This window comes from Hirundo rustica, chromosome 1 (genome assembly GCF_015227805.2).
Source record: "Hirundo rustica isolate bHirRus1 chromosome 1, bHirRus1.pri.v3, whole genome shotgun sequence".
NCBI lineage: Eukaryota > Metazoa > Chordata > Aves > Passeriformes > Hirundinidae > Hirundo > Hirundo rustica.
In genome coordinates, this window is record NC_053450.1 from 110,420,711 (window position 1) to 110,441,118 (window position 20,408).

The 20,408-nt window shown below is 42.5% G+C and overlaps 1 protein-coding gene across 3 annotated transcripts in view; it reads left to right on the top strand.

The window, feature by feature from the left end:
• The window catches only part of ZDHHC3 (zinc finger DHHC-type palmitoyltransferase 3), a 34,024-nt gene extending 13,852 nt beyond the window's left edge, over positions 1 to 20,172 (top strand). Inside the window, exons 3-8 of one of the 3 annotated variants that reach the window (XM_040067881.2) lie at positions 622 to 746; positions 3,986 to 4,082; positions 6,005 to 6,086; positions 7,899 to 8,029; positions 16,254 to 16,528; positions 19,722 to 20,169. In XM_040067881.2, coding sequence (XP_039923815.1) covers positions 622 to 746; positions 3,986 to 4,082; positions 6,005 to 6,086; positions 7,899 to 8,029; positions 16,254 to 16,496 — 678 coding nt within the window. In that variant the 3' untranslated portion in view covers positions 16,497 to 16,528; positions 19,722 to 20,169. Of the gene's footprint in view, positions 1 to 621; positions 747 to 3,985; positions 4,083 to 6,004; positions 6,087 to 7,898; positions 8,030 to 10,693; positions 13,097 to 16,253 lie in introns of those variants that run through there. The other 2 variants (XM_040067863.2, XM_040067890.2) reach the window with 2 other exon arrangements.
• The last annotated feature ends 236 nt before the right edge of the window (positions 20,173 to 20,408 follow it).

Sequence of the window (20,408 nt, forward strand, 5' to 3'; positions counted from 1 at the left end):
TTAAAGATGTACTTTAAAGTGGAAATTGCACAGCTAAGAATGTTTTACCTGGTCTTACCCAGGTGTGACAATTCTTAGTGTTCACTGTTTGAATGTTAAACCCTAATTTAAATAGCAAATACACAATGGAAGCATAACTATAAATACATGAGTTGTTTACCAGCAACTCTCAGCGTACACAATGATACTTCAGAAGAAACTGCTTCTACTGGCATAAAACATCTGCAGTTGTCAGTTTGTGATAGGACACATTGACATGATAAATTTGTTGATGTGAAAAGAGGGGTGAGGATTCTTAAATATTTTAAGGTTACTGTAAGACTACAAAATACTAATTTTGACTACTATAATACTAATGCTTAAGTGGAGGTTTATTGATGTTTAAAAAGAAAACAACAAAAGCCCCACCAAAATTATGTGTGAATATGTGGTTCCATATTTTAAGACCACATTTAAATTTCTTTTCTGAATCTTCTTGCTCTCCTTGAAACTCTGCTGATCTTAGGAGAGCTTTTATTTCTTTTTCTTCCTTCCCCTCCCATAGTTTTAAGTCATCCTGTTGTTCTTAGCAGCCATTATGTCCAGAAGTTAATCTCCTGGTTTGTTTATTTTTTCCTGCAGGGTGCTGTACCCAAAGGTAATGCCACAAAAGAGTTCATCGAGAGTTTACAGCTAAAGCCAGGACAGGTGGTTTACAAGTGCCCAAAGTGTTGTAGCATCAAACCCGACAGAGCACATCACTGCAGGTAAAGGCTTTTCTGAGGGTGGCTGTTTCATCAAGATCTCAAGAGTAATTCACCAGTGTGCCTTGTTATTGGAGTCTGAAACTGGAGCGGGTCAGTTGAGGGATTGGCAATACAAATTCTATTGCCAATCGTACCAGGCACATTTTAAGCTTCTCAGAAGAAAGCTCATACCTCTTCTGACAAATTTTTATATATAGGAGGCCGGGGCTACTTTGTGCAAAGTGAGAAACACTTAAAATTTTTGAGTGCTGCCTTGGTTCCAGACTTGTGACCGACATTCCATAAATTTTCATGTAAACATGGCTTGAAAAGAGACATCCTATACCAAAATGCATAGAAATCCGTAAAATGTCTCCCAGAGGGTCAGTGTCTTTTCAATTTTTGTTTTTATTCACAAACCCATTTGTCTAATGGTGTATGCTATTTAGAAGTGATATTTAAGTTAAAACTGAAGTGCAGGTAACTGTACATATTTTTTAAGAGTTCAGATTTCCACATTTTCATGGAGTGACTGTGACTTTGTTTTGTGCTGTGTGATAGATCAGTTATGCCTACTGATCTGTCATGTCCTTTCTTTTTTGGTAGGATAAACTTCCCGGAAGAGAGTAACTGGTAGTGAGCTTTTTAGTACTAAAGGCAGTGAGCAAAAAAAAAAAAATAAACTACTTCCTAAAATACTCTTCTGCTTTTAAAGCAAGTGAACCTGCTTTCCAGTAAGTAGTTAATAAGTTTGCACCAGTGTCACTTTCTTACCTACTCAAAAACCAATACATACAGGGAGAGCTCATACTTGGGCTTGTGCTGCAGTGGTCTTGTGGGGAGGGAAATACATGGTCATGAGCTGAGAAAACTTGTCCTGCTGTTTATTTTTTTCATATTTGTTTTCAGAGCTTCAGTTTGCAAATATTTTTCTCTTTTTTGTTGTTGTTGTTGTGTTGGGTTTTTTTGGTGGTTTTTTTTTTTTAATTTTAATGAAAATCAGGAGCTGGTTATTCAGCAGGAGCAATGTGATCATGCCTATCACTTATTAATGCTACTGTAAAATCCCTTCTGACGGCTTTTCAATTATAAATGAGACCTCACATCTAAAATGCTGTCTTGATGATGACTCGCAGTGTAGGTAAATGAAAAAGACTCTGGCTAAACACAAAACCTTGTCAGCATGGTCCTTTTTTACTGTTCTTTAAGATAAATTTTCAGACATTAAGATTTGAGAAGGTGATCCACTGAGCACTGATGGTGTTGAGAATCTTCAGTCAAACTTATTTTTTTTTGTGGCCTAGGAAGATTTATTAGACTTTAACACATCAAGGTTGGGCCTGTGCATCAGCAGGAGATGCTGCTAGCTGTATGCCAGAGGGACCAGGGTGTTTTTTGATGAGTGTGCTATTTAGTGAGTCCCCTGTGCCCAGCAAACTATTCCTGCCAGTATTTAGAAGCTAGGTGGTTGAGCGGGGGAAAGTGTCTGAGTATGGGAAATCCCTGCTCCCTGTAGTGTTGTGGTTTCAGTGTTTCCTTTTCCACCGGCTAGCTTCCTGTTCTGCCTGTCATCCAACTGGTTTTGGAACGTGTACATGGAATAAAACTCCCCTCCCAGCCTCTTCTCCTGACTCTTTCACATCTGTGGCTTGGCTGCTTCAGGTTGTCCCTCCGGGGAAGCAGGAGCAGTCGGAGGGTTGCTTGGGTACTCACCTCTCCCAGAGCCCAAGGGAAGCGTGTGCACACCCGCACGCGGGCAGGCATCCTCCTCCCTCCCACCTTCCTCACCTTACCCCTTCCTTTTTTTTTAATCACAGTGAGAGATACTCGTCTTACAAAGTACATTACCTGGCAGATAAATTGCTTTTACTGTACCTGCTGATTTTAGACCCCATGTAGCTCCAAGTAATTTTAAGCTGCTTGTTCTGGCAAAATGAGGCTTTTCTTGTTTCCCGCTGCAAGTGGGGCTGACAGGTAGTAGAGCACCCAGGTTTGCCTGAGGAGAAGGAGCTCCTGACGTAGCCCCAAGTTGGGAGGCTGGGGCCTGCCTGCCTGCACTGTCATTTAGGATCAGGCCTGTAGCAACTCATTTGTTTTTCAGGCATAGCACATATCCTTGGGGATTATCCCCTCCCACCAATTAAAGTGAGTGAAAGGCTGTTCTGACCGAGAGGTTTTCTATTATTTATCTATACATGCTGATAAGAACATGTTTATGTTTTTGTTTGAATTTCCCTTAAGTATTTGGCTGTTGAAGTTTATTTATTTATATTAAGGTCAAAATGCTTTTCGTTATAAGAAGAAAAATAAAATTAGCAGAGCGCGTAGTCCTTTCAGTTTCATTGCTGCCAGAATTGTTCTGGAATGGCTGTTTCCTTTCTGGGTCTGTTGTTTGTTTGCTTTGGGGTTTTGTGTTTTTCCATATTTGATTTCTGTGCTTGTTTGTACAATGTGGTATCAGGAGACTGACTGCCTTTCGTCTCCTATCGTACGAGAAAGCAGCAGAGAAAAAGACTTCCTTTATTATGTGAGTTGAAGCAGTTACTGACTAAGCAAGAGAATGATGTTCAGACAGAGTAATAATGTTTTAATTATTTGACTTCCAGCCACAATTTGCACGCTGGCAAGAATTTGAATTTTGATTTTATTAGTCTGGTTTTGCGGAGTGCTTTAACATCTAATTTCACCTGGAATGTATATTGTGGTGCTGTCTTCCAGACTGACTGCCACAGCTATTTTCTGCTAGTATGTGGCTTACCTTGATGTCAAGAACCTTTTCAAATGCCTTATTCAATTTTCTTTTCTCGCAAGTTCCTGCTACCAGCAAATGTTGGCAAATAAACCTTAGTCTGTTGTTAGCAACTCTGAAAAGTAATTTTATTCGTTACTGCCTTTTATATCCTTGTGATTTCTGGTTGGTTTTAATCTGTGGACGTTTTTACAGGCCAAATAGATTAAAACTAAAAAGAATAACAGATTTTTTTCCATCTGCCCAAATGTATTGTTCAAACCATATTTTGGAAAGAGGCACTGATGTGTGACATTAATTTCTGCAATGGTGGTTTGGTATTGTATGGTTCATTTTGAACAGGCTTAGTCAAGTGAGCAAACCACAAATATAAATATGGTGGCAAGTAAATTCTTTTATGTTCCGATTTCACCTCTGAGTCTTTCCCTGAGTTTCTTTGGCCCCCCAACCCCTGTAAAGCCTTGTGTTCCTGGAATGAAAAAGCTGCTAATAAAGACCTATGTTCTTTCAGTGTTTGCAAGAGGTGCATTCGGAAGATGGACCATCACTGCCCGTGGGTCAATAACTGTGTAGGAGAGAATAACCAGAAGTACTTTGTACTGTTTACAGTAAGTATTTTGCAGGTGATGCTTGAGGTTGTCCAGTGGGAAGTGCTGAAATGCAGTGCATGGTCTGTGAAGCAGCTCCCAGGGCTGGTGTTTTCTTCCTTCATGTTTTGGGAGAACTTCATGGGGACTGCTGCAGGCTTCTGCTTCACTGATTAGGAACCCCCCCCACCCCCTCCATCCACAGCAATGGGAAAAGGCATCGCAGGAAGCATTTGTCAGGGGTTTTTGAGGTTTGTATTGATGGTTGTTCAGCACCTATTTTGTAATGTGAGTAGTGTATTGTGGTGCCGAGCTCTTGGGGGGAGGGGCCATCCTTTTACATCAAACAGTGGCTGGTAGGGTCCCAGGCCATATGCAGGCTTCCTAAACGTAATAAGAGCTGTTTCCACATCTCAGAGAAGGATTGGGAAGTCTGCATCCCCTTGGATAAGAATTATCCACCTTTTAATTGCAAGTGTTTTATTTTTGTACTTGAAAACCAAGGAGGTGCTATCTGTTGCATCATGAGTAAGAAAACAGGAGTACAAACTTGAACAGTGGGTATTTCTGGAAGGTTTGAAATGTGTTTCATCAAAGTGAACTGCAGATATCCCATGAGAGTAGAGTGAACATTACAAGGCTGAGTTTCAGTGATGCTCTGTTTTATTAATAAATCTTTTGAGACATCTGTAGGTTTGAGGAAGTATGTTCTTATATTACCAAGCAGAAATGAGGAGATTTTCAGTTAAATGGCAGACTTACGCTTCTATGGTGTGGTTTGCAAGGATGTGGATTACAGAACAAAACTAGTCCCATTTCTTTCCTATGAGCAAGCGGGGGGGTTTTTTGTTTTTTTTTTAACCTTCAGAAGTGAGATAGGTGTTCTTGTCCTCTCAGAAGGATATGAGTTTCTATTAAAAATTGATATCCACTTTCAAGCAGACTGCATTTAAGACCGTATTTGGTTGAGAGAAACAAAATAAGGGTAGCTGGTTTTGTTCTTGGATATTCTTTTTCATACATGAGGAAGTGAAAGAACAGCAGCATGCTCAGCTTGCAGGGAAAACCAGAATGCTCCCCTATTGCCTTTTACTGCTTCCAGAGGTGTTTCTTGTTACTGTCTGTCACTTCTACTATCTGCCTGTCTTTGTCAGAGTTTGTAGGTTCAGAAGAGTAATTTTTTTAGCTCCATCTTAGCAATTTGTAATCTATGTGTAACATTGCACATAACTTTTGTTCTTATTGTTACATCCAATTTTTATTACAAAGCTAAGACCTCGTTTAAACCAAAAATGATTAAGTACAAAGAATTAAAGCCTGAGAGAAACTTTCCATGCCGGTGGCTGGATACAAAGGAGAAAGTACTTCTTAAAAAAAGAAGAATAAAGTACTTCTTAAAAATTTTATTTATTTATTTGTTTATTTATTTATTTATTTATTCTGAACCTCATACTGGAAAACAGATCTTGTTAAAACAAATTAACTGTTGTTTCCCTGGGAAGCTGTAGTGGTGTCAAGAGCAAGGATGTAAGCTTTGACAACAGGATACTTGTATCCCATACAAGTAACCCTTGATCAGCGTCACTGTTCCCTGAAAGCCCTGCAGTGGCCAGCTGAGGTAAGGACTGTGAGCTGTGTGGAAGGCCACTCTGGGACACAGGAGGCTGGATTTTGGATCCAGCTGGTGTTGCATTCAGCACTCTGCCTTGTGTTCGCTCAGAGCTGTTCGTAAGGAGAGAATGAGTCTGCGTAGTCGTGGCATTTGCCAGCTTCATGGTGATTTCTCAGGGGAGATGGGAGACCATGGTGGTTTTTGGAGTTGTTTTGGGGTTTGGTTTTATTTTGAAATCTTAGAACTATGCTTTTAGATAAAGTGTTGGGAAGATTTAGCGTATTGGTCTGTGAACTGACTTGGTACCTGTATTACATCCTTTGTTTTTCAGATGTATATAGCACTGATTTCCCTGCATGCTCTAATCATGGTGGGATTTCACTTCTTGTACTGCTTTGAAGAAGACTGGACAAGTGAGTATAAACAAAGTACTTTATTAAAATAACAGAGTATCCTTTGAATAAGAACTTAAAATGCAGTTTGTTTGCTTCAGAAGAATGCTGTCAAGGTTCTGCTATGCTATCTCTGTTTTGGTGGTTTTTTTGTCTTTTTAATGATAAGTCCTGGAACTTCATAATTCTTTTTGACCTGTTGGAATCTTTGTCCTGAAAAATCCTGTTTTAACTTAAACCTGATAGTGCCTTGGAAAAAGCTGGTATGTGAAGACACCTAAGGAGTATGTGTGCAATAATCTACTGTTGACATGAACGCAGCACTAATTTCCTGAATGCCAACAAAAGATAAGAAGAATGTCTATGTTTTTTTTAAAAGGGTACTGTGAATCATTCTTGCAAGACTGCCAGGAAAACATGCTAGCTCAGATCCAAAAATCCACCCTCACAAGAACAAACAATTCCTTTCCTCAGAAAAAAATAAACCCAGCAAACCAAAAACAGAGCCCAAGCAGCTCAAAAAAGCGAAACCAAAAACCTCAGCATTCACTCTGAAGTAGTCAGTGAGTACATTTTTACAGTCTATCTATGTTCCTAAAACCACAAATAGATACAGGAAATCCTCACTGTAATGCTGAGTTGAACAGCAAGGTGGCAAAGAATGTGTGTGCACATGTGTGTACTGCTTGTGAGTTTTTTTGGAAAAGAAGTTTTTTCCTTGGAATTTCAGTAGTGTTATTCAATATAATGACTGGTTTTAGTTCATTGTACTGCAGAGGATACACATAAGCAATGAATTTGACAAGGTTGTTCTGCACTTCAAAACTTTGTAAAACAGCTGCCAGCTGTCACTGAGAACATCTGCATTTGACTGCAGTGGCCAGGCCATAAGGGAAGGATATATCAAATGGCAGTTTCCCTTATCTCCTTTCTCAGAGCCTGTTCCTGTGGGGAAGGCACTTCATACCACTTCCCTACCTGTCCCAGGTTTAGGTGGCAGAACAGAGTTGTTAGGAGAGATGGATATGTTCCAGCTGCCTTATGTTTGTGCAGATTGTGCTACTCTCTGATTATGGTGTATCTGTTTAAGCCTAAGATCTCATTAGGAAAATATAGGCTTTTGGTGAGAGTCTTAGATTTTGGAAAAATCTGGAGATGTTCTGGCATTTACAGCACTCAGCTGTAACTTTACAGCACTCAGCTATGACTTTGGCCCTATAACACTGCTTTCTTCTGCTCCTCCTTCCTAATTACCTTCTTGGTTTTTTTTGTTTGTTTGTTTTTTGGGGGTGTGGTTGTTTTTTTTTTTCAACTCCTGCTTGAATTTGCACTATTGAGTATGAGGAAAAATAGGAACTTGGTTTAATCTGACCTTCTTTTAAGTTACGGCTTAGAACAGTTACGAAAGGAGGCATGCCCTGGTTTTATGTCGGTGCTACATATGCTCGTGTCCTGACTGCCAGCTTGAGATTTCTAATGGATTTATCACTGTGGAAAATCTGTTAAGTCTAAGATTTAAGAGACAACCTCCAGGTGAAATGGAGGAGAATGGCGTCCTAGTTGGTGTGCTGGGGTAATACCAAAGTGGAAAAGAAAGTTGCAGTCTTGAAGTGTTGCAGGAGTTTTGGTGGGTTTTTTCGCTTTTTTTGAAATTTGAAGGAGCAATCATATTATGGTTGAATGTCAGAGCTTCCCTGTTTATCTTTTTGGGAATGTAGTTCATATAATTTATTTGATAGTTTGGGTATGGGAAACTCGTGGCTTAGCGGGTGTTTTGCTGCTGGTGCATTACTTGATGTCTACCCTTCCGACTCCATTGTTTTGTCTTCACAGAATGTAGTTCCTTCTCTCCACCAACTACAGTGATCCTACTCATCCTCTTGTGTTTTGAGGCTCTCCTGTTTCTCATCTTCACCTCAGTTATGTTTGGGACCCAAGTACACTCCATCTGCACTGATGAAACGGTGGGTGTGTCACACTCTCTCCTTTACCCTGTCTCTCACCATTTGTAGAAACAGTGACGGGCTACAGGGTTTTACCTCATGGCACCGGGAGTCCCAGGTACCCTTTGAGGAGAGATCCAGTGTAATAAAGCTGGAGCTGGTGCTCTCAGGCTTCCTGTGGGAAGTCGGGTACCCTGTGTATTGGCTGGGGTGCTGTGTTGACAGTACCTCCCGTAAGGTAGGCATAGGTAGCTGGGGTTACTCTGTAGACAGTATTTGTCCCTGTGGATTGGAGAGCTTTTTTCCTTTAATAAAGTGCTTTTACACTGGTATTGTCTCAAATTCGGCTGTATGTCCTGGTTGTCCCTATTCACAGGTTTACATGCTAGAAAACCAAGATGAATAGTTGGGGGAGGAATACGCACACACACACACACACAGACTTCTTTTAGCCTAGAAGATTTTCCACCTGTTCAACAGTTCAAAAACTCCTGCCACAGGGAAAAGGAAAAGGGAGCGGAGTAGGCTCATGGAAGCCTGCTGCAAATCCACCTAGCCATCCCTAATTGGGAGGTGGCATAGTAGAGATGATGTAGTAATATTACAGTCCTAAATCCATGTATTTACCCACTTCTGTAAACATGGAGCTGGTGACTCCTGGGGGTGTTCCCACGCTTGTGAATACTTCCGCTCTTCACCAAGCAGGCTCAGGTAATTGAATTAATCGGACTGGCTGGAGAGAAGTGATAGTCTTAAAAGAGTGACAACTCTTCCTTCCTCCCCTGCCTCCTTTAGATTTCTTTCTCCTTGTTTGCCCATGGCCAGCTGAAGCTAGAGTAGATGTTTTTGCTGCTGTCAGAGAGCTGTGACTGGCATTTTATGCTGTACGGGCCCATTGCTCTGAGTCTTTTTTTGCAGTGCTTTCTTTAATGCTTGGCTTCTGCAAGGGGCTGATATTCCACCTGTCTGTGTTCAGAGGAAGACTTCACTGTGCTTTCTGATGGGGAGAGCCCCAGGAAGAAGTACAGTGTGGTACAGATCCTGCTGAGCTTGTGTTCATCAGTAAGTGTGTAAATTAGCAATGCTGCCTGTGAAATCATCATTTGAATTTCTCTGTCTTTGGAACCTGTCAAGGATTTTTAGAAACTGCTTCCTACAGCTGGGCACCCAAATAAGTCCCCAGATTTTCCCTTCTAGTCTAATTCTGGGGACTTGTAGATGTTAAAGGAACAATGCCACATTCTAAAATAAATGAATGAAATATGGTCTTCCCCCGTTGGGTTGTGGGTTTTTATTTTTGGGTGGGTTTTTTTTAATATGTACCAGTAAGGATTCTGCTCCGTGGAACGTCTCATTGTTGGTTTGCTAGCATTGAGCTAGCTGTATGCAAGCAATCTGTTTGAGCTGAGGAATATTTCCAGGTGAGCTGCTTCTTGGTGTGCTCTCTTGCAGTGTTCTGATTTGCACTTTAGAGACAGGGCTGTGTGTTGCCCTTTTTTCAGCTTTCTATTCCAGTCACCAGGAGACTTCATTCCTCATCTTGAGTATGCTGTCCCACCAAGTTGGTTCTTTTCTGCCTGAAGGGACCCAGAACCCTGGTATTTTGCTGTTGTCTCTGGAGGTGACATTTACCAGGGATCAGCACAGCTCCTGCAGCTGACCCATGCTGTGTTCATCAGAGCTCCCAGCATCAGTAATTTGAGGCAAACAGATGTATAGCAGTGCCTTGCTGTGTAGCGTGGGAGACACATGTAGGTCAGGAGAAACCTTACATTGCAAAAGATGCCGAGTCAAGGAACTAGGTGATCTGCCAGCTGCTGCTGCTGCTGCTGCTGCCCGTGGGAGAGTGATGCTCTTCAGTGACTGCTCTTACTCATTGTGCTTCTGTGGCAGCCAGACATAAATGGCTTTCCTGAAAGACCAAATCCACTTCCGGGCCCTCAGACACAGTATGGATTTTTTTTTTTTTTTTTTAATGTTTAACTAGTGAATGTTTCAGCTGATTGCTTGATGGCTTATTTTTGTTCTGCCCCTAACTTTTACTAAAGAATGCCAGTGATTTCTTCAAATCAGTATCTTTATTTAACCCTCTCTCCCTGCCTCCCTGCTGTCATCCCATGCATGTTTTAGCAGTGATTCTAATGACACATGAAGAGGCACCAGGTAGACTCAGCTACACTGAGCCATGGGCACTTCCTGAACTTGCTTGGTGAATTTGGGAGCATTACAGAGATTATCTTTGGATTTGTGGGGTTTTTGGTTCTTTTTTTTTTTTTTTTCCCTTTTTTTTTAATTTGGTCTGCAAGCTTGTAATGGTTTCTTCTAAAACTTTTTCCATCTGGTTAGCACATAATGCATTCAGCCATTAAAGCACATACTTTTTGTTTGGTTTTAAGTGGCGGGGTTTTTTTATTGGCATCAGAGACAATTGGATGGCAGTCTTAAAATGGTTCTGAAGTATTTAGGTCTGAAGAAAATGAAAGCAATTTCATTTCCAAGGAACAGTTTCTAGCTGTAGTATTTTTTAATGTAAAACAGTGAGAAGAAAAGGAAAGGCAGTACAGATGCATTTGTATTTTCTTACTCTGTCCTTTGGATAAGGGGTAACTGAGAGTAGACATTTCCCCGAATCCAGAACTACAAAACCTGAGTATTTGACTGAAAATGTGATATTTCTGTTTTCAGGGAATAGAACAGTTGAAAAAGGAAGAGAGAAGATGGGCTAAAAAAACAAAATGGATGAACATGAAAGCAGTATTTGGCCATCCGTTCTCTATAGCATGGCTTAGCCCATTCGCAACACCAGACCAAGGAAAAGCAGACCCGTACCAATACGTGGTCTGAGGAATTCCTGACCAGCATTTCCACTAAAATAGAAACATATTACAGCACTACTGTTACAAAATTTCCATGAATGTTTAAAACAAAAAGAAAAATGAACTTTTTTATGTTTATTAAATGGCCGATAATTGCAGAGGAAAAAAAAGCCCTGTATTCCACCATTTTAAATAATTCTCTATCTCTGGCTGAAAATGCTGCTGCTTTTTTTTAATTTTTTTTTTTTTTTAATTTTCTTTTTTTCCTTTCTTTTTTTATCACATTAACTTTACTGGCATTTGTTCCTCTCTGCTTTCTGTATGGCATAACTAATGTGAAGGGGATCCTCTCTTCTCTGTTATGATCCACCTCTTCTGAGCAAATTCTCATGCTGTCTCCTGACTATGATGAGCTCTGTGGATGACATGCGAGTGCCAACAGCCCTACACAGACACCTCTGGACTTCCTGAAGGAGCACATTGCTCTTTCATGAGTGAACTTGGACGGGGAAGCAGATACTTCACATACCAAAAGTTGCAAGACCAGACGGCAACACACCAAGTGAGCCAGTTGACCTGGTGATCGCAGTTAAAGTGCTTAAACGTTGCCAACACCAATTCCCACTCCACCCTCTTTTTTCCTTGCAGCCACAGAACTGATTCCATCTTTCTGGCATTATTTTATCTGTTCCCTCCCTTGTGTGCAGGAAATTGTTGCCCCTTTAAGATAACTGTGGCAGATTTAGAAGACTCTTTCAATTATTACATGCCTTACACTTCCAGGAAAGAAAGCAAGCTAATTTTCAAGTGTTTAGAATAGCAGAATCATGTTTTTTGGTGTGTGTTTGTCTTGATAAATGACTTGTTAGAGCAATGCCTGCTAAACGGTGTTAACGTGAAAAACTGACATGAATGCCCAGATTACTATAAAGACTAATATTGATGGGATGTGTAAGTGTTCCAGGGTGATTGATTCTATATTGTTAGCGTTGCCCTGGTTTAGAGCTTTGTAAGTCTTTTCTCCTGTTTATGCATACATGTGTATGTGTGTAAGCATGTGCACATGTATGTGTAAGGGTTTGAAATTGGGAAATATTTATGGTAAGGAGCATGCATGCTGTTATGAACTGTGTGGTGATGAAAAGTGGGAGGGACAGAAGGCATTCCAAAAACGGGTAGAGCTAAACCATTCATAATTCTAGCTGTTAATTACAACATCTTGTGTTCAGGCAGGAATTTTATTATATTTTTGATTCACAACTCCCATGGGCTCATCAAAAGAATTGCAAACAAAGGAAATACACTCATCAGCTGCGTCTGTGACTTCCAAGGAATATTTTCTTTCCTTGGTTTAAAATATTTTTTTGGAAACTGACCTGCTTACACTGCTTCAAAGCCACGGGGGAAAGGAGGGAAATCAGGGAAGGAGAAATTTAATGGATGTCTCATTTTGGAAGTAATGTGAATGCTGCATCTTTTCAATCTGTCAATGCTTCCATATGGAAAACAAATGCAATAAAACTTTTCCAAAAACTTGCTTCCTGTTCTTTCTTTCTTTGCTCCAAATCTTGGGAAAAGTCTGTAATGGTTTTCTGAACTTTCACTTCTGTATGCAAGCAGGCAGAAGCATATAAATGTTAATTAACTTGAGTGTTCAACTTCTAAGTTGAAAAGTGACTTAATTGGTAATATACTGATCTGTTAATCAGTGGTTTATTACACCATCTGGGAGAGGCTGTAACTCTGGCTTGAGTATGTGATGGTGTTTCTCAGAGAACCCCCCCAGTTTAATAGTTAAGCTGGATCTTGGGCCATGGTCCCGTGAGACACGTGCAGGTGATAATTTGAACTGGCAGGGAATCTGGCCCTAAAGCTGCCTTGATGCAAAATCAGATATATTGAGGGGAGAGGCTTTAGTCACCTAGACAATTAACTAATGAATGCATCTCTCTACAGTTCACTGCTTCAAAAATTGTTTTGATTACAAATTCTACGTTCCAGTTTGGGTTTATCTTAATTACCCTTATTAGCTATGTGTTCTAGAGGAAGATTAATTACATTGTTCTGGCCTTTTGGCCATTGTGGAAAAATGTGTAACTACCGAGTTTTTCTTGTTTCAAACCAAATGCAAATTGTTAAATGGCATTATAAAGTACTGATATTTTCAGTCAAACTGTGTGTTTTGTTTTCTAAATGAGGCACCATCACAGAAATGCCACCGATATCTGTCATGTGTGTGGTGATAACCAGGGCCTTCAGACTTCCTTGCACCGTACGGCTTTGTTTGATGCAATTTGAATGGTACTTAAAGTAAGTCAGTATTAATATGAGAAAGGCAGACTTACTGGTTTGCTGATGGAAAGTACATTCTTGGTCAGAACTACCTGATTTCAGGTGCTGGTTCTGTTTCAGTGTGGCCAAGAGAAACTGAAGGACAAACTCAGAGCATTTCTGTTTTAGAAAACTAAGTGATGCTCCATGCAGAAATGTGTGCAAGGGACTGCTTAAGAAGTTCTGCCTTAATCACGATTTCCAATGGCAATGCTTCCTGTTTCTTCTCCTTAATCATCAATTTGTCTCAATGCATGTCTTTTTGGTTTGCTCTTTCATATCTAAAAAGTGCATTGAAAGAAACTAATGCATTTCTTCTAACATTCAAGAGCTGTCCTGCAGATTGCTTCTGGGTCAGACCATGCAGCCCACCATCCTCCTCTGGCACTGGGCAGGAGCAGATACCGAGGGCAGTAGTTGAAGAAACAGGATATTATCCTACAGCATCACAGTGGTCACAGGTCAACCTTGTCTAACTGGTCCCCGTCTTTGCAATGTCATGCCTCTTACTTAAAGAGGAATGTCCAGTATTTCATATTTCTCAGTGTATGTCTTTTCAGTATTGGTTCAAAGTTAACGTAATTTGAAATAGGGAAAGATGATGCTTTCTAAGCACTTCCTTTGTTTATTGAGTGGAATAGATGGGAATCTATTGATGGGAAGGAGAAACAGGTGTTGGTTTAATTCAATACACAAAATTCTCACTTTCTAAAATAATGGTGAGAGGTTTATGTAAGTATGTTTATTTAAAAAAAAAAGTTGCATTAAACAGTAATGAAATGTCTTCAACAGCTGTGCATTCATTCATCTCCCTTAGATTCTTTTAAAGACATAACCTCATGCCCTACTGACCACGTGGCCAGCAGCCAAAATTAGATCGAGATACAATTATAAAACTTCTGTTTATTTTGAATGCATGCTGTGAAGGGATTAGTGAGGTCAGGTTGGGAGAGAGAAAGTACGTCCCTGGCTGTTCTGATGAACTGCTCCCTAACTGGCATTAGCATAACCTCAGCCTGACCTTGCTTATTGCCTTGGTTAGCAGATGCTCATGGGAGCAGGTGAGCAATGTTTTTGGGGGGGTGGGAATGAGGGGTTGCTGCCCAGGATTGTTCAAAATTTGTATTCTCAGTCTAGATGGCAGCAGGGGTTGAAGCAGATTACACAGATGACTGTGAGGGCAGGGTTGAAGTTTGTGCTCTCAGGGAAGGGTTTAAATGCCTGATGTCTGTCTCTCCTCCTGCTCTGTGCTACTTGTTTTCCTTCTCTCTAGATGCTCACACAGTAAATGCTCCAGCCGTGCTCCAGCCAGTTTGTTACTAACACACGGGAAACCTCTGCAGTTTGCTATGGAACAGCACACAACCAAAGGTGCTCTCCTGCTTGAGGCTGCCAAAGCCTCTGCCTCCTGGTTGCTCAGCCACTGGGTGCTGGAAATGCAGTACCCTGGAAGAAAAGCTCATGGTAGTGCTAGGACACTTTGCCAAGGGTCTGCTGTGCACAAACTGCTCCTCTCCAGCTTGCCCAGCAGGGAGGTAAGGTCGGGCCCTGGCTGTGGCACACCAAGTGTGGCATTGCAAGGGACCAGAGGCTGCAAGGGATTTTCCCTGGAGCACTTGAAATTGTACATTTGCAAGCTTGGGAACAGGGTGAGGTGCTACAGGCGTTCGAAGTGCTTCAGGGCTTGAATTTTTCCCAGATTACAACCCTGAGGAATCCTGATTTGGTATTGCATCATTTCTTTCTGCACATTTACTGTTGTTTAGTCAGCATGAGAAATGGGGAATGAAGGAATGAAGTTCACAAAAGCTTTGCACGCAGGGCTTCTGTTTATGGTGTGTTTTCTCCTGGGTCTGCTCGTGCTGACTCAACGTTACTGCAAACTGAGCTGCTGCTGTTGTGTTATTTTTGAGTTGTGTTATTTGTGAGGCTGACAGCGAGTGCAGCTGTGGTGCTGCTGAGCTGCTGCGTGTATTCCTTTCCCCTCCCTGCAAAGCTTTGAATGTTTTATGTGTTGTCAAGAAAAATCTGTAGAATTAGAATGTGACAAGTGTACCGTTCATCTAGCTCTTCTAAAACTGTTCTTTCTTACAGTTTTAACCCAATTTGCACATTTTTTTCCTTTCCCTGAGTTTCTCAGAATTTGGATCCAGTATTCTTGCTTCTCTTAAAAACAGACTTTCTGTGTGATCCCTTGTATATCATCACAAGTGGATCATACACAGCTGCAGAACTGATTCCTCTCTTACATGATACAGAAGGTGGGCATAAAAAGTCGTGCCCTATTTCACACAGTGGTAGCCTTAAGAAAATCATTACGAAAGTAAATTTTAGTTCCCTATTTCTACATGGAGAAAACTACCAGGAAAAAAATGTCGCTGCCCAAGTTTCATGGGTCTGTTCTTTAAGTACAATCAAAATGTTTGCTTTACTAAAAGTGATGTTCTTGGAGGGAAAATGAATCAAAATATTGACTGACCAAGGCTCCAGTCCCATTTTGAAGCCTCCACTTTAACCTGCAGATTTTCTCAACTCCCAGCAGGTTATCTGGCTTCCACTGTGATTTGTCTTCAGCACTTTGGTGTTCTTAAATACTTGTTCTTAACTGGCACAGAGTGAACTTCTAGTGACTAGCCTAGGTGTGGCAGTGGTAAATTCCTGATCACTGGAAAAAGGTGCGGTATTTTGGCTGTGTCTGAACTATTGCAAAAAAATGCCCAAACAAGGTGAAACTCTTAAGTTGTAACTGGATTTTATCATTCCTTGGAAGGATTCAAAAAGCTATGTGAGAAAAGGTCCATGTTTCCCAAACGGCTGTCTTTTCAAAAGCCATCTCTGTACCCTAAAAACCAACAGCAACTGATGCCAAAATACATCAGGAAGATTCAGACTGTCCATGAATTTGATCTTGTGTGACAGTTTTGCTGTTAAATTCGGAGATGAAACTCTCCGAATGCAGAGTGTCTGTCTTCATTGTTAACTCAAACTGGAGTAGCATCAGCCTGGCTGTATAGGTAGGCAGTTCTGCATGTGCTACAGTGCTTGGTGCTCAAATACCTGCTCTAAGTGTGAGACCATCAACTCTTCTCTTCTTGCAGGGTATTGAGCGACTGAAAAACCAGAAGCCAACCTGGGAGAAGACCAGCGGCTGGGAAGGAATGAAGCTGGCGTTTGGAGGTGCTTTCTCCCTGGGCTGGTTCAACCCCTTCTCAAACCTGAACTGCGAGAGCCCAGCGCCGGCTGAAGCGGTGACGGCAACTCCTGCGTCTGAAATCATGACCCAAGAAGAAATCGAGCAATTTCTGGCTCGAGATGTTGCCATCCAAATGTTGCATGAATAAGCAAAACATCCTCCTCCTGGAACACCTTTCAGGTGGTTTGGTGTTTTTTTATAATTACTTGTGCTGGAGATTTTAAGGGTTGTTTTGTAACATACTTTCTGGTGCATTAAAAAATTCGGGAGTATTGGCCTGGAACAGACACTACAGCACTAGCAGAAGCAATGCAAATCTCCAGAGAGAGCTTCATAAGTGATGGGGTTCATAAGCTCCTTTTAGACCTGTGTCAACTGCTATGTCGATCTTTTCTTACACGGCCTTTAAGGACAGTTTATAATTGTCAGATAGATTGGCTCCAGTTCCCAGAAAAGTGCCATCCTAGGGAGTCTGGTTAATCTTCTGTTCTTACAGCCCTTTGGAGGACTAAATGTGTGATGGCAAGATTAGCCAGCTCTGAAGGCTTCCTGGAAAAGTGCATCCTCTGTAGCCCATCCCATCCCATGGCTGCTGCTTCTGGGTTACGAATGTTGCTGGTGCACTGGTCTTAGCAGAAGTAGGATACAGGGCTATGGATGCAGCAGGTGGATGAGCTCACCCTGGGTGTGATTCCTTTGGGCTCTGAAGTGTCTCCAAGGGTTACTTTTTACCCTCTGTGCTTGTGAAACTGCTCAGGACTGGCGGTGCTTGTTGGAGGGGGTGGTGGGCTTGTGATGGTGCCAGGCTGGTGGGAGCATTCACCCATGGCCAGTGCAGCCAAGAACAGCCAAGCATCGACTGGGATGTCGAGCTGCTGGTGCTGATGGGGTAAGCTTTTCCCTGGGGATGTGGTTCGTTCACATGTAAGATATGTGGAGTGGGAGCTGCCTGGCTGAGCTCTGCAGCCCAGGGAGCAGGGAAATGGTCTCGGCCAGGTGCCAGGGCTATTTTTGCAGTCAAAGAAAGACAGGGCAATGTGAACACCTCGTGGTGGAGGTACTACCTCTCTCCATTTGACTTGTCTAATTCAGATGTTTCTCTTCTTGGTAGCTAGAGTTGGTAGAGAATGAACAGTGCCTCCTAATCTTACTGGGGTTAACACTGTCCTACTAGTACGTGCCATCATGCCGGGTTTCCGTACACTAATTTTGCAGCCAGCCCCTGGAGAACGCTGGGGAACCTGTGGAAGGAACACCCGTCACTCGAAGAGGGCATCACTGCAGGAGGCAGTGGTTGCAGCAAAGTCCTGCAGAGGTGTTGCCAGCTGCTGCGTTCAGATGCATTGCAAACACTTGGCATCCTCCAGATGCCAGGCTACCTTTAATTTAGACTGTTCTTAATTTGTGGGTTTTTTCTTCTGTCACATCCATTAGATTAATTGTCATTAAATTTACAGGCAAATAGAAATATGCTACTGGTTTCCCCCCACAGAACATGCTTGCTTTTATCTCCCCCTTCCCTCTAACCTGAACCAAAGATAACTGCTTACTCTCAAAAGGAAGAGAAAGGAGTTTTTGGGATGAAAGCATGGTATTGTGGAAGACCTATATGAAGTTTTTATTATTTATAGGAGTAATATCAAAAGGAATTTGTGCAAGATTTTTTTTCTGTTTATTTTTAACCCCTCAGAAAGCATCTTGGTGTGCATTAATTGTGTGATGTTCAGGGCTAATGTGGAGGGATGAGATTCTCTCCTGGATTTGTCCTCTGCCACTGCAGTCCCTTGTTTTGGCAAAGGTACTGGGAACAAATAGAGTGCCTTGACTGTTAGGAGCACAGCTTCACCAAAATCCAGGGGGTATTTCTGAATAGTTGTCCAATCCCCTGTTCCCTCTGCATGTCTCTTTATCAGCGAAAAGTAGATCTAGAAAACATCATTAGGAATTGCATATTTATAACCTTTGGGATAAAGGGAAACACCCCACATTTGAGGGGAAATGAGATATCCTCTCATGTCATTGAGACATGATTTCTTGAATGTCTTTGCCCTGTGCAGCAGGGTGTTGAGGGAGGAAGCTCTCCTCCTTCTGCACTAGCCTACGTTCATCTCTGTCACGTCCCACAGGAAAGGGACATCAGGGACACACACAGGTCTGTAAGGGATTTCCTGCAGGGAGCAGTGGGGATGTTGAAAGAGTAAGAGTGCCCTTTTTAGCTCATGTTTTCTGATTTTGGCTTGCTGCTGTGCCTCTGCATCCAGTTAACACCCCTGCCTCTGGTGCTGTGTCTGCAGTGGGAATGGTGCTACAGGGAGGAAGTAGTCCATGGCTGAAAATCACCTTGAGGCAGGCGTGTAGGGTTGTCAGCCTGGGAGAGACCCCCGTGTGCTGCATTCCAGGGATGCTTCCTGGACAGGGACCCTACTCTGGGACATGGCTTTGGGCAGGCATGGATGGAGGCAGCCTAATTTCTCCTCCACTCTCAAACCTGGTTCACCTCATCATGAGAGCAGTTTTCATTTGCTTCTTTTTCCCACCTCTCTCGTTCTTCAGGTGCTGGCATTTCTGGGTTTGGTTTTTCTGACGGGGGAAACAGAAAAGCAGTGTGAATGGGGAGGGTAAGAGCCAGGACAGTCATCTCCCCTTCTCCAGTTACAGCCTGAAAGAGACAGGGATGTGTCCCTGTGCCTTTTACAGAGCATGGACAGCCAGCTCCAGCTGTGGTGCCTCTGAGACGTGGCAGGGTGACTTCCTATGCCCAACAAATCAGTTCTGGTGTTTCTTGGATGTCAGTCTCCCTTGTCCCCTTCCAAAGTCCCAGTACCCCTTGGTGTATCTCCTTTCTGTCTCAATATAGTGTGACAACTGTCAGAAATCACAAGTCTTCACAAGTTGGAAAAATCTGTTTTATCCACAGCCTTTGTATAAACCTCCTTCTTTAACGATTGACTGGTAGCTTGAGACCAGACACGGTTTCCATGGAATTGAAACTAAGCTCAGTGTTTACCTTCCCTTCCCTCTACACGCTTCTTGCCCTCTGTTAGAGCACGCCTTCACCTTCAGACCATGCTGCTATGGTCCTGGCTGGCTCACTAGGTCCCAGGAAAGACATCCTGGAGAGCCGGCTTGTAGTGCCCTAAATTTATGGGGCTGGGGAGGATGCTCCCCCTGCACTGCTCAGTGGGACATGGTCCGCTGAAGATCCCATCACTGCTCTGACGTGAGGTGTTAATATGTGATGGACAGAGTTGTGGCATATATGGAAAGTGTTCTCGTACTTCTCACCTGGTGTCTTCTACAGCAGGTTTTCTATGCAAATAGGGAATTTACATCTCTTGAAAAAAATGCAATTTTTTTTCTGTTTGTAACTCAGTTTGTGCCTTTGGTTGCTGTTGTACTTCCTAAAGAATTAATACTTCATCTGCCAAGCACCACCTGCTCGCCCCTACTCTGCAGACACGATGCACATGGACCCTGCACCCGCTCTGCCTGTGGAGAGGAGCTCCCACTCGCTGCTGTGCCACCGCAGGAGGTGGCCTTTCCGGACCCTGCGCTGCTGCAGAGCAGCACAACACTGTGGGCAGAAGGCCAGCAGGGGTCAGGGCAGCCTTGACCCCCTTCTGTGGCCTGGAAGCCACCTGCCTGCTCATCTGGGAGTTCCCCAAATCTTCGAAACATAAGAAAGTGGTTAAAACCTTTTTGCCTCTTTATGTCCTTCTTTTTTTTTCCCCTCTTCCCTTTTTATGGGCTGGCACATAACCAGATGTAGTCACCATTTCTTTTTTTCTGTTCTACCTGCCTTAATGCTTGAGCATTTGCCTTTTAAATAAATGGATAAAATAAATTCCCCTATACTACCGTGTGACCTGATTTCCCTTTACTTGTGGAAACACTGGCAAACCCAGTGCCACTCTGCTGCTGCCCACGCTGTGGGACAGAGAAATCTCTTGCTAAAGGTGGGCTCAGGAGTTGCTGGGGTGTGCAGTGCAGTGGTGGTCTCCAGCTGTGCACAGATGTTGTCTTCTCCAGTGTGGCTGTGGCTGAGCTCCTGACATGCACT